Raw genomic sequence first — 18,118 nt, 5'->3', positions numbered from 1 at the left:
ATGCATCTAACCTGATCTTGGTTAGAAGAATGTCCATGTTAATAACTGCAATGTTATTCATTTAAGTGTATATGATGCTATCTTTGTTTTACTTCGTCCTCTGAAAGTGGGTAATGCCCAGTCAGACTTTTCTGGTCAACAAAAACTGATGCATAAATAAAAATTGCCTGTGAGCCTCCGCTTACAAGTAGCAAATCAGCAGATCCAGAACAGGTAGACCAAAACTAGAGAGGCCTGCAGATAGGATGGGGCGGAAAAAGCTAGAGGGAGAAAACCATCGGACAAACAGAGATTAAAGTTGCCAGAGAAATGCACGGAAGTGAGTTGGCACATAGAATGTTGAGGGGATAAAGTGAAAAATGCAGCCTTGAAATAGCAGACAATAAGAAAAAAGCAATTATAGAAGCAAATATGCAAAGAGTAGTGACCAAGGGAAGCTAGAGCCAAAGCTGGCTGGACAGAAATCAACATCACAAGGTATGTAGGAGGGAAGTGGCAAGGAGAAACACTTAACCACATGTGAGGACTTGAGAGTAAAAGTGAAAGAATGGTAGATTCTTGGCAGAACATAGGCAAGATGGAACATAGCTTACATACACCACAGGGATGGAGGCAACCAGGACAGACAGTGAGGAAGAATAGGAATGGTGGAAGTGGAAATGTTACAGACAGGCGGGGCAGAGGCATGGGGAAGGAAGCAACAAAGAAAATGGATTCGGCGAGCAATGACTCAATCATAAAAAGTATCAGGAGACTTGGCAAATAAGGAAGGAGAGACCAGATTTCACATAAGTTAGTTTTACAGCACAGAGTGATTAAAACATGTAAGTAGGTTTACAAAGAGGCCACCAGGTGGGAGCTGAAAGGAATGATATAGCAGAGGAAGGTGTAAATTGCTGCTGTCACAGGAAAATGGGCCAATGACAAGAGGGAGTAGAACACGGTGGTACTTGGATACAGTTTGTTCAGGAATGACAGAGAAGGAGTGATAGGGGTGTTGTAGAATTCTACATAAAGGAGAGCAGCAGATGTGATGTCAGAGAGGAGGAAGAACAAGCTAGGAATGGAGCATGGGTACAACCAGAATTAGCAGATAAGTGCAGTTCCCTGGCAGTTAAAGTAGAGGAAGGGTAGCAGCTGGTGGACTAATACAGTGCATCATTCACCAGACACAACACATTAGGAGGATGAGAAACTGTAAAATAAAAGAGTGATGTAAGTGGAAGAGGCTAATGCCCATTAGGGGTTTGACCCTGTCAAGAGAAGACTGTGAGGTCCTGAGTTCCAAAGTAGAGGGGAAGTTTATAGAGATCTTAGATCATAATGAGTCCAGACAACTGGTGCATGATTGTACCAGAAAGAATAGCTTTCTACATGTTCGTAGGTTCATAGGTAGGTACTAGGCTATTGGCCCTAGGGCCTATATAAGCTTAGCCAAAAGGTACCCTGGCTTTCGCCACCTAAGAAAATTATTTTCCTGTGCCACTGTTGAGCAGAGCCACAGAAGTGATCCCTGGGGTGAATTTCCTATCTCCCATCCAATCATCAAGATTTTTCTTGAAGAGTGCTAATGAGGAGCTTTGTTTAATATAGATAGGTAGATTTTTCCAGAGTATGGGAAGTCTCTGGGACAGGAATCCATCCCTCCAGTATGTTTTGTTTATTGTAGTGACAAGCTTTAGGTCCCTAGAGCATGTAGCTCGTAGGGATTGGGATTTCTTTAAGTGGAGCATGTCGAAAAGCTCTGGGTTTGACATAGCTTTGTGTGTTAGGCAGAGATCGCCTCTGAGTAGGCGATATGTGAAGGAGTAAAGCTGCATTTTTTTGAGACGGTCTGCGTAGGGTATCTGTTTGAGGCCAGTAATCTTCTTTGTGAGGTATTTCTGCGGCCTTTCCAGTTGTTGTAGATGTCTTGTGAGGTACATACCAAAAGGGGCGTTGTACTCTATAATGGGTCTAATGAGTGATGAGTAGAGGGGAACAATGACCTATTTTTTCCTGGATGAGAAACCTTTTCTGATAAGGTGTGCCACATAGAAGGATTTCCTGACTACTGTGGCGATGTGATTATCAAAGGAGAGACTACTGTCCACCTGTGTCCCAAGGTCTCTTAACACACTTTCGGTGTTAAGTAGACTACCACGTATGTGGCAGCTCATGGGTACAGAGTTTTTACCAAAAGGGATGACAATGCACTTTTTGACATTGAGCTTGAGGCCATGGCTTTGACACCAGGCATCTATCTCAGCGAGGCCCTTTTGTAGGATGTCCACATCTTTTGGAGTTTTGATTATGGCTCCTAGTTTGCAATCATCTGTGAACTTCATTAGCCAAAGACCTTTTGTGTTAGCCTGTACTTCAGAGAAGTAGATACCAAACAGGAGAGAACCCAGGACTGAACCCTGTGGTACTCCACTTGTCACTGGTCTGAAGTTGGATTTGGAGTCTGCTACTTTCACAGTGTGGGTTCTGTCAGTGAGCCATTTGGCAACCCATCTTGTGACATAGGGATTTATACCTAGTTTAGTGAGTTTATCTATAATTCCAGAGTGGGAGATGGTGTCGAAAGCCTTGGCGAGATCTAGATAGGCTGTGTGAACCACCTTACCCTCATCTACGGCTTTGGTGACTGCTTCAAAGAAGTCTATCAGGTTTAGGAGCCATGATCTGTCTTTTACAAACCCGAACTGGATGCGGTCCTGAGTTTGGAGATTACCAATGTCATTGTTTATAAGTTCCATGATGATACGTTCCATAGCCTTGCAGACCGGGCTCATTAGGCTAATGGGGCGGTAGTTTCCGGGGTCCATGGTGGCTCCCCCTTTGTGGAGTGGGATAACTGTTGCTGTGTGCCATCCAGTGGGCACATAGCCTGAGGTGAGGCTATGATTGAACATGGTACTTAGGTGGGGTGTCAGTTCGTTCTGTAGTTCATGTAAAACACAGCCTGGGATGTTGTCAGGTCACATGGATGCTGTGTTCTTGGCTTTGGAGAGTGTGTTTTTTACCTGTACAGCCGTGATTATAGGAACTTTGCATTCTTCCGGTATAGAGATGGGCCCTTTAGGGGATGAGAGGGGGGTAAAGTTAGCACTGAACCTTTCCGCCAGGATATTGGCAATATAAGTTGGTTCTGTATATTTATTGCCATTGTGCTGTAACTCAGAGCAGATCTGAGTGTTGCCATTGAAATTCTTGACCTAGCTATAGAATGCTTTGTGGTTGTCTTTAGAGTCAATGGCAATTTTGTTTTCGTAACTAGCTTTGGAAGATTTTATAAGAGATCTCAACTTCTTACTGAGGCTGACCAGGGAGTTTCTCCACTCATGGGGTTTTACTGTTTTTTTGCAACAGTTTCTTTCTTTTGTTGTAGAGTTTGTTTATGGCAGGGGATCACCAGATGGGCTTCCTTTTTTTGGAGGATAGCATCTTGGTTCTGTTAGGGATTGCACAATCCATGCACTCGTGTAAGTGCTTATAAAGTGCATTTGTGTAGGATTCAGCAGTCATACCTCTATTGTCCGTCAGCATGGGTGTTGTGAAGTTTGCCACTTCTGTCTTAAGAAGCGTGAAGTTGGCTTTGGAGACATTTTTTATGGTGGTTTCCCTAATGGGGGGGTGGGAAAGGGATGTGGATATCTAGGGTGATTAGCTTGTGGTCAGATTTGACCAACGAGGAATTGACCTCTGGTGTGGAGCACCGGTTGCCCATGTTTGTAATAACCAGGTCCAGGATATTGCTGCCCCTGGTGTGGGTGTGGATAAGTTGATCCAAGGCATTGGAATATATGAATTCCAGAAAACGTTGAGCACAAGATTTGGTACATGAGTAGTTTTCCCAGTTAATGGTGGGGTAGTTGAAATCGCCCATTATTAGGGTGTTAGGTTGTACCCTAATATTTTCCAGTGTATCAAGAAATGAGGAGTGGGAATCCTGGGGCATGGTGGGGGATCTGTAGTAAGCTACAGTTTGGATTGCGGTCTTGCCCAGAGTTAATTGCACTTGGATAATCTCGGATGCATTATGCTGCGCAACTAGCCTGGAGGTGTGGATATCCTTAATGAATATGGACACGCCTCCGCCTTTAGTGTTTCGGTCCAGGTTAGGTGGCCGAAAGGTGTGGTATGAATTATAGCCTGTTAATGCAGGGTTACTCTCTGGAGCCTTGAACCAGGTCTCTGTCACTGCACAGATGTCGATGTTCTCCATTTTAAGGAGTTCCTCGAGTGAGTGCATTTTGAGGTTTAGACTTCTAGCATTGAGTAGCAATACCCTCACATTCTTCTTGCTTGTACCTGTTACGGTGGTGAATTTGTCATTTGAATCTTGCCTAAAAAAGGCACTATAGGGGTGGCTAGAGCCAAAGCCAGTACCTGGAATCCCAGGGGCAACAGGTGCAGGCCATCTCTGGAAAAGCAGTGTGGTTTGTCGATCATGTCATCCCAGGCAGACAGACACTGGATCCCCTTAGAATGACAACAGAAGCTTAGCCAATTGTTGAAGTCACTCATTAAGTCCTTGTACTGTGGTATCATTCTGGGTGATGGCAGGATGCTACTCAGGGCTACGGTCATACCTGCCTGGGCTACAAGATCGGACAGCTCATCCATGTCCCTTTTCATGTAGTTCAGGGAGGTACATCTCAGATCATTCACACCAACATGGACAATGGCAGAGTCATATTTGTACTTGTTGTGGAGTGACCTGAGTGCATGCGTTATGTGGCGGATCCTGGCACCCGACAGGCAGCTGGCAGTAACTTTCTCCTTGTTTAGCCTGGTGAGTGGAACACCAGTGTGCTTGAATATAGAGTCACCTATGATTAGAGTGTTGGGTACGTTGTTATGCCTTATAGGCTGTGGTTGAGTGGCACACTGAGTTTGTGGGCTATGTGTCATTTGCGTTGTGTTGGGGGGGGTGGAGGTTGCTTGTTTTTCTGCTTGGAGGTCCCTGTTGCTTGGGCAGGTTTTTACTGAGACCCTCCACGAATGTAGGTGTGTGTTTTGTGTTTCTATGTGTGTGTGTTTTGGAGGTGTAGGTTTTGAGGGACTGTGTGCTGAGTGTGGTGTGGTGCAAGTGTTTACCTTCTCCTTTTGACTGTCTAATCCAGTCTTGGGTGAAGAGAGCTTTGCTTCCAGTTTGGCTATATAAGTGCATCCCTCACAGGTTGTAGTGTTGGGTGGTAGGAGGAGAGGGTTGTCTGTGTACATGAGGCAATTGCTGCATTGCCTCAAGATGCCCAGATTCATCAGGTAGACAGGAGAAAACACCGGGAGCTGACCCTTAGATATGCCTGGATAAGTGCTTATTTGTTAAGTACTAGAAACTGTTTTCTTCTAGACAAGTGAGGAAAGTTGAGTGCTGTAGTAATTTGTAGCTTATTTAGTGCTTACAACGAGTTCTGAACAAGTGCTGAGCTCAAAGAAACAGACTTGAGTGCTGAAACTAAAAAAGTGGCTAGTTCTAAGAAACAAAATTAAGCTAGAAGGCTTCCCTCCAACACAGAAAGGCTTGGGGGCTCAGAAGCCCACAAATAGTCCTGGACACAGCAAATCTGTATCCAGACTAGACTACCCACAGGAAAAGCAGGAAACAAGCTTAGAAATGTTTATTTTTTTTTAAGTGGAAAGAAAGAAAGGAGGAGCAGAAACTAAGTGGACTGGCCTTCTCAAATGTTCTCCCTGTGTTAGGTAGAATGAGGTAATAACACTAGACTGGAAGGAGTGTCCCGGATCAAATTTACAGTAGGGGCGGGCAACTGCAAAGCCGCCAACTATAAGAACAACTTACAAATAGGGACGGAGGGTGGGAAACAAATGGCAGAAATGTTTCTCACAGCAGAAAAGCAGCAGTGAGCCTTTAAATGAAAGTTTTTAAACAGATAAAGGAGCCTCTAGAGAAAGCTTTTAACTGCAAACAAGTTATCAGAATCAAACAACCCAAACAGATGCTTAATAAAAGTGAACAATTTCCAGTTAATACCTCACACACAGTGAAACTAGCTAGAAAAGTATACAGTAGACAAAGTGCTATAAATAACTCAAAAAAATAAGCAAAAAAACAGGATACTTAATGTTATATATTATAGATCCGAGTTTGCTCAGTGTCCTTCCTTCGATTAGCTCAGTGTGTGAAATGGCAGAAACACACAAAAACTTAACTTAGGTAACAGAAAGTTGAAACCTGAGACAACTTTAAAAAAAAAAGCTCAAAAGAACCAATGAGGTGCTTACTCTAAGCTATAGTCCAGGTGATCTCAGTCAGCCAATGACCTTAAACAATCCTCTCTCACTGAAATGCCTGATGGCTTTGGCTAAACCAAGATGTCCCTGAACATGTGCTCAGACACACAGCCTCCACAAACACTAGGCCCAAACACATATGGACAATGCTGCAAATATCCACACTACTGTAGACCTAACTAGTGGTTAAGACACTGTTATCTGACACTAATAAAGCCACTTTCTGACTTACAGTTAGGGAAAGATAAAATTAAAAGGACAAAGACAATGGTGTAGAATTTTTAGAATAGTAGTTTATGCCAGGCTGGTAAAACTGTCAGGGAGCATTTTAAATGGGAAGGCCAGGATTACTCTGATTCAGGAAAAGGCTTGTATTATAGGGTGGTGCAAGCTCATAAGTATTTGTTTAAGAGTCCAGGCGGACCCAGAAACTGTTTCTCAGGGGCCTAAAGGTGTTAAAGCTTCTGTGGTTAAAATCCTGTTCCCACTGATAAAGAGGCAAGGGCTTTGGATAGATGGCGAAAGAAAGTGTATACTTGTTCCACACTAGGCATGAGAGCGTTGAATTGTGAGTTGCACATGCTAAAATATCAAAATTATCTCCTTTCACAATTGAAATCTAAGGTGGATGCTTTGGCGGAAGGTATTGAGTGTAAGAGCATGTGTCTGAACAAGTGGGTAAGCATTCTTTGCAATGTGGTTTTGATGCTGTACAGGCCTCCTCGTGGGTGGCTGCTAGTTCTGTTCTTTCGAGGCATGCCTGGTTGAAGGATCAGAATTTAGCTGAGCATGTTAAGACAAGGATTTTGGATGCTCCTTTACAGTCTGATGTGTTGTTTGGATCGCCTGTGGAAGCAGTTTTAAAGAAAATGGAGGACAAAGCTAAGTCTATGCAAACTGTTAAAGATTTTCAGACTTGGTGAGGGCAGGGGTCAGTCCTTTCCAAAGAAAATTGGGATTTAATTACTCAAGACAGATGGGTGTTGGATATCATTCACCACGGTTACAGGTTTTATTTCCACACAATGCCCCTTTCAAAGGCATGCCAGTTCCTCCTCCACAAAGAAAAGAGGCTCACAAGCAAGTTTCTCAGTTACTCCAGATGGGGGCCATTCAGCCAGTCCCTGTATCAGAAAGGGCCTAGGATTTTATTCTCGCCTGTTCCTAGTACCAAAGAAGGGGAACACGTGGAGACCAATTTTGGATTTATCTCTCCTCAACAGTTATCTGGACATTCCCAGGTTCAAGATGTTGACGTTACAACAACTTTTACCTCTGCTGGCAAAGATCACTGGATGGTAACTTTAGATCTCAAGGAAGCTTACCTTCATGTGCCTATAATTTGGAGATTGCAGAAGTATCATCTTTTTCGGCTGAAATTCATTATCAGTTCTCTTTTCTGCCCCTTTGGCTTATCTACATCGCCCAGGAGTATTCACAAGGTTCTGGCTCCAGTGATAGCTTACTTCAGGCTACAAGGAATTCAAATCTATCCTTACTTGACGACTGCCTGATCCTGGCTCAAGAAAAGGAAGACCTTCTACAGCATCTGGAGTATGTTATAGCAGTGCTAAGATGCCTAGGGTATTCTGTGAACGAAATAAAGTCCAGTCTAGTACCCTCTCAAGACATGTGCTTTCTGGGTGTGAGACTGAATACAGCAGCCCAGATGGCCTTTAACCCCGGACAAACAAAAGAGTCTATCACTTTACTTCCATCAACTATCTCATCAGTCCGTGCTGACTGCAAGGGTCAGTCCTTCACCATTTAGGGTCATGGCATCTTAGATTCTGGTGCTTCCCAATGCCAAACTGCATATGAGGAAGCTACAATGGTATCTCAAAATGTATGGACACAGCAGGATTTGGACACTGTCATTCAAATAATACCTTGCCTTCAAAAGAATTTTTGTGGTGGGAGGAATGTCACCTAAACAAGGGACTCTGCCAGAGGCAAGTCAGATTTTAACGACAGATGCCTCGGACATTGCTTGGGGAGCTCATCTAAATGGAAAGTGGATACAAGACAAGTGGCCTGCCAGACTACAGCATCTACATATCAACATGAAGGAGATGTTAGCAGTCCAGTTTGCATTAATGGCTTTCAAGGAGTTACTTCTTCCAGGGCAGGTGTTGATTCTAACAGACAACACAACTGTCATGTGGTACATCAACAAGCAAGGGGAACACATTCTTATCCTCTATGCAGGCAAGCAATGATTTTATGGGAGACTGCGCTAAGCTTGCAACTAACTCTTCAGGCAAGGTTTCTGCCAGGAGCACAGAACTCCTTAGCAGATGTGTTAAGCAGACAAATCATGGATCCCCCACAGTGGAAACTGGATCTTCATGTATTTTTGACAATTGACAGTGTCATCCCAGACATAGATCTGATCTCTTCTTCTCCAAACCTAAACCACCCAAAATAAGTATTGCACAAAAGGGTTTCATCACACAGCTTGGAAAGTGCTCTGTTGTCAGTTGGGAAAAACCTTCATGTGTATGCCTTTCCACCTCTGCCTCTTCTTCCAAAGGTACTATTAAAGGTCAGACAAGACAGGCCAAGGATGATTTTGATAGCTCCAGATTGGCCTCGCAACACTGGTACCCACTAGGTAAAGCCTCCATGGCCTTTACCTCTGATTCCTCATCTGTTATCTCAGAAGGACGGTCATCTGCTCAATGTCAAGCTTCACTCTCTTCATCTCACAGCCTGGCATATTCTGTGTTGAAACACAGCAGGTCTCAACTTCCTCAACAAGTTTTAAATGTGATTATGGAAGCTAGAAGACCTAGTACAAGGAGAGTGAGAAAAATGGAAGAGATTTTTATTTTGGAGTACAGCAAAGAATTTGGAGATTTCTGAGCCTAATTTGAGTGTGGCTCTTCAATATCTTACTGAGTTATTGGACAAAGGTTTGTCCTTCTATCCTTTGTTCAAGCAGTTTCTTAGAGGGGTAAGAATATAAGACCCCAATGAGAGCTCTATCTCAATTTTGCGTTGAAAAAAACTCTCTACAACCTTTTGAGCCTGCAGCTACTGCTGAATTGAAATACTTGTCATGGAACTTTTCTGCTTTCTGGCCATGCAGAGGGGGTGTGGGTGTCTGCAGTTGAGTTGCAGGCCCCAAGGCCCTTTTTGATTTTCCATAAGGATAGTGTATCATTACGTACTAATCCTTCCTTTATGCCTAAGGTGGTTTTAGTGTGGCTTTTAAACCAAACTATTCATTTGCCTACTTTTTATGCAGACCCCAAAATAAAGGGAAAAGATTTTGCACACTTTAGATGTACACAGGCAATTGCGCTATTATTTAAGCAGGACTAAGGATTTTAGGCAGTCTCAGCAGTTGTTTGTTTCTTTTGCTTTGAGTTCACAGGGCAAGCCTGTGTCAAAACAAACTATTTCTAGGTGGATTGGCTTTGCATTGCATTTTGTTATTCCCATCATGGCAAGGAAATTCCAGCTGGGATTAGGCCTCATTCCACTAGGGCTACTGCCACTTCAACAGCATTTCTAAGGGGGGTGGCAACTAAGGATATTTTGGAAGCAGCTACTTGGAGTTCAGTGCATACTTTCTCTAAGCATTATCACCTTCCTATCTATTCTAAGTCTAGGGCTGGTTTTGCCACAGCTGTTTTGCAAGGCATGTTGTCAGGGACTGCAGCAATGGGAAAAGAACATAGTACAGTTTTGTACCTACCATAAATGTAGATGTTAGATTTCATTTTGCCTGATCAATATCCCCCTCCCCCCTCTGTGTTTAGGGGTGGTTGTGTAGGTGAGTTTACATGCTGATATTTTGGTATATAGTCTTGTATATATTGTATATATTTTTGGTGCAGGTTTTTTGAGCCTTGTCTTTTAGGGTCTTCTGACATCTGGGGCAAAAAAGAAAGAGGATATATGGCGGCGCGATTAGTACTCCCTGACGCATTGACGTCAGTCCACGCGGTCCCCTGCGCGAGCCCCCTTACTTCTGGTATTCGGGCCGACTGGATGACTGCAGCAATGGAATCCTCGAACATCTACATTTATGGTAGGTACAAAACTGTACTTTTTTCTGCTTGGAGGTCCCTGTTGCTTGGGCACGTTTTTACTGAGACCCTCCACGAATGTAGGTGTGTGTTTTGTGTTTCTATGTGTGTGTGTTTTGGAGGTGTAGGTTTTGAGGGACTATGTGCTGAGTGTGGTGTGGTGCAAGTGTTTACCTTCTCCTCTTGACTGTCTAGTCCAGTCTTGGGTGAAGAGAGCTTTGTTTCCAGTTTGGCTATATAAGTGCATCCCTCACAGGTTGTAGTGTTGGGTGGTAGGAGGAGAGGGTTGTCTGTGTACATGAGGCAATTGCTGCATTGCCCCAAGATGCCCAGATTCATCAGGTAGACAGGAGAAAACACCGGGAGCTGACCCTTAGATATGCCTGGATAGGTGCTTATTTGTTAAGTACTAGAAACTGTTTTCTTCTAGACAAGTGAGGAAAGTTGAGGGCTGTAGTAATTTGTAGCTTATTTAGTGCTTACAACAAGTTCTGAACAAGTGCTGAGCTCAAAGAAACAGATTTGAGTGCTGAAACTAAAACAATGGCTAGTTCTAAGAAACAAAATTAAGCTAGAAGGCTTCCCTCCAACACAGAAAGGCTTGGGGGCACAGAAGCCCACAAATAGTCCTGGACACAGCAAATCTGTATCCAGACTAGACTACCCACAGGAAAAGCAGGAAACAAGCTTAGAAATTTTTATTTTTTTTAAGTGGAAAGAGAGAAAGGAGGAGCAGAAACTGAGTGGACTGGCCTTCTCAAATGTTCTCCCTGTGTTAGGTAGAATGAGGTAATAACACTAGACTTGAAGGAGTGTCCCGGATCAAATTTACAGTAGGGGCGGGCAACTGCAAAGTCACCAACTATAAGAACAGCTTACAAATAGGGACGGAGGGTGGGAAACAAATGGCAGAAATGTTTCTCACAGCAGAAAAGCAGCAGTGAGCCTTTAAATGAAAGTTTTTGAACAGATAAAGGAGCCTCTAGAGAAAGCTTTTAACTGCAAACAAGTTATCAGAATCAAACAACCCAAACAGATGCTTAATAAAAGTGAACAATTTCCAGTTAATACCTCACACACAGTGAAACTAGCTAGAAAAGTATACAGTAGACAAAGTGCTATCAAATAACTCGAAAAAATAAGCAAAAAAAAAGGATACTTAATGTTATATATTATAGATCCGAGTTTGCTCAGTGTCCTTCCTTCGATTAGCTCAGTGTGAAATGGCAGAAACACTCACAAACTTAACTTCTTAGGTAACAGAAAGTTGAAACCTGAGACAACTTTAAAAAAAAGCTCAAAAGAACCAATGAGGTGCTTACTCTAAGCTGTAGTCCAGGTGACCTCAGTCAGCCAATGACCTTAAACAATCCTCTCTCACTGTAATGCCTGATGGCTTTGGCTAAACCAAGATGTCCCTAAACATGTGCTCAGACACACAGCCTCTCAAACACTAGGCCCAAACACAAGCCTGAATATGGTCAATGCTGCAAATATCCAGACTACTGTAGACCTAACTAGTGGTTAAGACACTGTTAGCTGATACTAATCAAGCCACTTTCTGACTTACAGTTAGGGAAAGATAAAACTAAAAGGACAAAGACAGTGGTGTAGAATTTTTAGAATAGTAGTTTATTCCAGGCTGGTAAAATTGTCAGGGATGAATTAGAAAACAAAGAGCAAAGTTATTGAGTAAACAAGCTATTGAAATGTATCAAGGGTAGAGGAAACTGGGATTATGGAAACACTTGACAGGCGAGTACCAATATATGTAGTAAAGATGTTTGATTCTGTCTCTCACAAGAGCCTGATAAGAAAATTGGAGGAGTTTGGTATAGGATCGAAAAGGAGGAATGGGATGGCCACATGGTTGAATGGTAGAACAAAAAAGGTCCGTGTTTATTCTGTCAAATAACAATGAAAGACACAATTGTAGTAACCACTCAAGTCACAGTTGGAGGAGCCACTCAGGTAACCTGATTATCCTAAGATCCTAAGTGGCTCCTTCAATTAGATGGCCCATAGTCACTAAGAAAGCACTGAAATGAAAGAGTGAGAGGAACTCGAGAGAGAGAGAGAGAGAGAGACAGAGAGAGCGAGAGAGAGAGAGAGAGAGACAGAAGAAAGGTAGTAGGGCCTATACAGTGTATTGATAAGCAGCCACAACTCAGTAGTCCTTACAACTTGCCAATCCATTAAGTAAAGAACAGCAGTTGGCAGTCAGTCATATATGGACAGTGGAGGGCTTTGGAAAACAGTCTTTATTCATGTCTGAATTTGTATTCTGTATGTTCGTCATAAAATGTGGTTTTCTGGTAGATCATAGGAGGAAAGTTGGAAAGTTTACCTGCTTATTGAGAATATGTATTCCTACATTTGGGACCTCTTCCAAATCTTTATTCATATACGTTTGGAGCTGTGGCTTACTATTCACAGATTCATGTAATGACACTGTCAGCCACATGACCTCTCAGACATACAACAGTCAGTAAGCAGAAAGAGCAGCAAGGACTTTAACTATGACCATCAGTCCATCAACAGCATAAACTAAAGGCAATTATGAGGATATAAAGGTTTTATCAGCGAAGATATTTAAAGATGTTTCAGAACTGTTTCCTGCTATTTCAAGTAGTAAAAAGGATTGTCTTACAATACTGCATCATTGTTAGTATGTTATCACAAGTATGGTTATTCTCTGTTGCCATCTAAGAAATTTTCAATTGCTTCACCAGCACAAAAGTTAGTTTTACAGCACAGTGATTAAAATATGGAAGGAGGTTCACAAAGAGGCCACCAGGTGGGAGCTGAAAGGAATGATATAGCAGAGGAAGGTGGAAATTGCTGGTGTCACAGGAAAATGGGCCAATGGCAAGAGGGAATAGACTATGGTGGTAATTCAGTACAGTTTGTTCAGGAATGCCAGAGATCAGTGCAGCCTTTAAGATACCCAGAATTTGGTATCCCAGCAAGATTACCGAATTAGTAAGTCCCCAGGAGTCCAACAACTTAATAGGGAAACAAGATGTGAACAAGTGCTTTTCCCCTGTTAATAATTATTTTAATAATACAGCATTGACAAATGTGGGGTTCATTTTGTCTTACTTCTTTTACATCAGTCAAATGTCCAGTGGATGATAAAACAAAACACAAGCAATGCAACAGCCTTTCTTTAAAAAAAAAAAAAGATCTGACACAACTTATTGGTTCTTTTCCTGCTCTCTATATTTGGTCCATTTACCCAGTTTAAATTTATATAGCTGCAGCAGGTAACTTGCAGAATATTGAACCCTTTCATTTTCTGGAAAACTTTCAGCCTGTACATCGTCTTCTTCCATGTTCAGTTTGTCATTTATTGTACTTTATTTTTTGGAATCACTTTACAAGAAAAGCATCAGGGAAACATGACTGGGTCTGGCTGTTCAAATCTGCATTTAACCACGAATACTTCACAACTGTCCCTGATTTTGTAGAACACTCCTGATTTTTGCCACATATTTTTGCTTCTCCGTTAGAATTTTTTCTTTTTTTTTAATTTTTGGTAAACATTGAGTACTGCAGTCAGTAATGCCAGACATTAGAGTTTTATAACACTTATTACTCTGATAATACTTGTTGATGTGGAAGATGTTCTACAACCTTTTCAAGTGAATTAGAGCAATATTTTAAAATGCCCTGATTTGGGACCTTTGTCCCCTTCCCATTATTTTTGACTTTGTCCTTAATTGTTGAGAGAGCAAGTTGAGAGCTATTAGTTCTGATGAAGTCCATAATGAAATCTGAGGAAGGAAGTGGTTTACCTTAACTTTGTTGCTGATTTTTGTAATTTCTGTGGCTGTGTCATATTAAAGCTAGAGTGGACTTCAAGTCTGTGGATTTTTGTAGATTTTGTGGTTTTGGTTCGAAGTTAAGAGGTATGCTTCTATTCTTTGCAGCTAGAGGCCCCACGGTCTTTAGAATTACATGCAAATAAGTTTTTATTTTTGTTTTTGCTCTTGTATACAAGATAATAAAAGACACATTATTCTAATATCATCCTTCTAGCTCATTGGTTTACTAAACCTTCTATGGAGAGTTTCTCATATTACAGGTATCCCTTATCAAAATAGCTTTCAACAGAAATTAAAGTCTGCTGCATGAACAGAACATACACAGAGATTGATCATGTATGAAATTGGGCATTACACTGCTGCCCTCTTTAATGTTTTGTGTTTCTGGTGATGACTCATTCTAGTCTGCATCTGGATTCTTTGGCAAGGCCCAGTATGGAAGCAAAGGTGATAGTTTTGAAAAACAAGCTAATACCTGAGAATCTATGTTTTTTTTTTTTAAACAAAGGTTAGTTATGTAAGGAAATATCACAACTAGGGACCAAGTAACCCAACATCTCATCCAGACATGCCTTGAAATAACTGGTACGGTATGCAAATGTGCTCTGTGCTGGACAGGAGGTAACTACTTCCACTACCACAGCAACACCACAATGGTGTGCAGCTGACTGTGTACTGCTGTTTTTTTATGCATGGTGTCAAAGCATCTCAAGGTGATGTTTCCAAAGCCCCATCCTCCCAATGTTGTTTTTTCCAACCCTTCTCCAGTGGTCTGTGTTGCATACTTCACCCCACTTCTGCAAATTACTGGACCAGCCACTGCTGACCATACTAAAAATATAACAGTGTTTTCATATAACTGAGATTTTTTAATTACTAAATATTGAAAAGCATGTATAACTCTTGAATTTCAGAGTTTGCTTGTCATGGCTAATTAACATTTGTTTGTGCATAAGAAACAAAGTACTATTTTTGTTAGACATGCAGATATACAGTAATATTTATGTCAGGATCCTCGATCTCTTGTTTTCTCTATTTTAATGGAGAATTTCTAGCTTCTTGTCCATCTACAGAATATTATCCCACCAGCTCTTCATCAAACTGTGATAAAGAGTATTAAAACCCAGTAACATGACCAGACACCTCTATCTAACTATAGTGTGTAGCTCCATACTGATGTAGATGAACCCTGACAAGAACAAGTTGCAGGTGATATCCGAGCTTCACCTTAGTGTAAGTTACTCCATTACAATTCTGTTTCTGTGATGGGTATGCTGATAAACCTAAGAGTTCCTGCAAATGTCACTGTGACATTGTAAGAAAACTAAGAATCATTTTGTCTATAATTTGAAATGCATTGTGTTAAACCCTCCATTTGCCTTTTTTTTCTAATCAATATCTTTGAATTTTCTCAGGGGATGCTGTAATTCCACTCTGGCTGCCACAGTGCGGTAAATGTGAGCACTGTTTAGACCCTAACAACAACATATGCAAAACACTCAGGTTAGTATGAAGCCAATGACTAATGTATTTTGATTGTCTGAGTACTTGTCTGCTCTGAAAAAAGTGTTTTCATTTTAGCATGAAATTTTTCCCCTTATTTGTTCAATAAACTAACAGAACTGCATTCCAGATAACTGTAACAGTGAATAGCGTATTTCTTATACATTTATAGGTAAGTACCAGGCTAGCTACCCCTGCGGGCCATTTTAAGCCAGCCAATTTCCCATTTGGTGCTCAAAATAACCTATCCCATTTGCTATTAGACTGGCCTAATCCATCACATTGTTGATAATTCTATATTACCCCTAATGAGAATAACTGGGATCATACTATATATAGGAAGCTATTCTTGGAAGCTGAGGGGCTTTAGGTATGTGATCTTTTTGGCTAGGAACTTTTGGGGAATTTCTAATTGTTTGATATGTTTGTTGAGATACATTCCAAAGAGAGGGTTGTATTCAAAAACTGTCCTGATCAGTGCTGAGTATTTCATAGTGATTACCTCTTTAGACTTTGATGTATTCATTTGGTAATTAAAATCACTAAATAAAAGGATTTCCTGGTAACTGTTATCATATGATGGTCAAAAGTGAGGGAGTTATCAACCCAACTAAGAGTTTGAGAGAGTTCATTCTGGAGGGTTTTGATGTCATAGGGTGAATTAACAACAAACCCTAGTTTGTAACTGTCTGCAGACTTTGTAACAATCAAATGTTTCATTCACCTTTACAAGACACAATCACAATTTGTGATTTATTTTAAAACTACTGTTATGGTATAATGGAGCAAGTTATTGTTTGACTCTACAGTTCGGAAAGTATTTGACTCTGATATCATTTAGGAGCTCCTGCAAAATGGATAAAGTATAAAATACTTATACTTGAAGGAAGGGGATCCTACATTTCACACTGCTCCTTTGTTCAGCTAGGCTGCACAGTACTGTCCTCGGACTTTTGTGTAGTTGTTGACATTAACTGTTTACCCAGTAGATAGGCCAATAAACTGAAATACTCAATGACTATAGCATCTTTCATATCCTGAATGGGGGTGGGGCGAGTAATGAGATTAGAAAAGGGCCAGACACAGTGATGCAGTGATTTCTTTTTTAGAAAATGTCTGCACTGTGATCTTTGATTACTAGTGAATACAAGTACTTGAAGGAATTTAGTTGTGGTAAGAAGTCTAGGTGACTGCTGGAAAGTTGAATTAAGAAGTAAAATTATGGTTTAGAGAACACTGACATTTGAAGTGCAAGTCGTGGAAAATGAATAGAATTACTTATGCCCTGGAACTCTAATACTGCCACCTTCTCTGCAAGCATTAAACATGTTATTTTGTATCCTTCTTATATAATGTGTTCATCAGGGCACATTGACGTTAAAAGTAACAGTTCTTAAATATGGGCTGTTAGATTTTGCAAAGTTTGAAATGTTTACTTTTGGATTATTCAAACTACATCACTCCTCCCACTTCTTTAAATACTTCACCTGTTCACTCTCCACCTACATCTTCTTCAGCACAATGCCTACTTCACCCATATCCACTTACCTCAAACCCCTACTCCTGTTTTCAATTCTTCCTGTCCTTTCCCTTCCCTATATCCTAACTACCTATGAACATCTTAGCTACTCTAATTTCCACCATCCCACTAAACAAACATCCCTACCAGCTTTATCAGCCACCCTTAAACACATCAACATAACATCTACAACCAACTATCTCCTCCCAAAGTATCATAGACTATCCATTTTACCTATAAACACTACCATGTCAAGAGAACACATAGCATACTGAATCTTTCTCTAATTCACACATATAGACTACACCTATACCTCCTACTGGATGGTGACATTCATCCAAATCCTGGCCCTACCAGTAATAGTCCTGCTAACCCAGTTAGACCCTCTCCCTCTTCCTTTCTCACTCCTACAAAGCCTCCTAACTCCCTCTTTATAATTTACTTGAATATACAAAGTGTTAATAATAAAGTGACTCACCCTCATGCCCTACTGGATGTGCATAACTTTGACATTCTATGCCTAACCGAAACATGGTTAAAACCAACAACCCAAGACTATGAAATCACCCCTCCAGGATATAGTATTTTAAGAGTGGATCACCTTAATAAAAAAGGCGGGGGCGTAGAATTAATATACAAAGCAGGGCTCGAATTTACACTTCTTGATACTCACCCACCATCCGATACCAATACTGAAATTCTTATCACTAAGCTACAACTAAATACTTGTAAGTCCATCAGCATTATATGCTATTATCTTCCTCCAGGTAATAACATCACCTCCCTAGAAAATATCCTTAGCTGGCTTTCCACTAACTATCCACAAGAAACCATTCTGCTAGGCGACTTTAATATAGACTGGAATACCTGTAATTCCAATAACCCAACTAACCACATAAACCTACATGGCTTCTCCCAAACTATCACCTCACCCACTCGAACCCATAAACCTTCCAACAAAGAAACCACCCTAGATTGGATTCTAATAA

General features: G+C 41.2%; 1 protein-coding gene across 1 annotated transcript in view; it reads left to right on the top strand.

Annotated features, from left to right (window-relative positions):
• Window positions 1-18,118, top strand: part of LOC122793403 (alcohol dehydrogenase class-3-like) — a 279,913-nt gene that overhangs the window by 115,001 nt on the left and 146,794 nt on the right. The window contains exon 4 of the mRNA XM_044061378.1: window positions 15,523-15,610. Within this exon, the coding sequence (XP_043917313.1) occupies window positions 15,523-15,610 (88 nt within the window). The remainder of the gene's footprint in view (window positions 1-15,522; window positions 15,611-18,118) is intronic.

The sequence above is a fragment of the Protopterus annectens genome, chromosome 2.part0, assembly GCF_019279795.1.
Source record: "Protopterus annectens isolate FY-2018-M chromosome 2.part0, PAN1.0, whole genome shotgun sequence".
NCBI classification, from domain to species: Eukaryota; Metazoa; Chordata; order Ceratodontiformes; family Protopteridae; genus Protopterus; species Protopterus annectens.
Note: the sequence above shows the minus strand (reverse complement) of the source record. Positions and strands in the feature narration are given on the sequence as shown.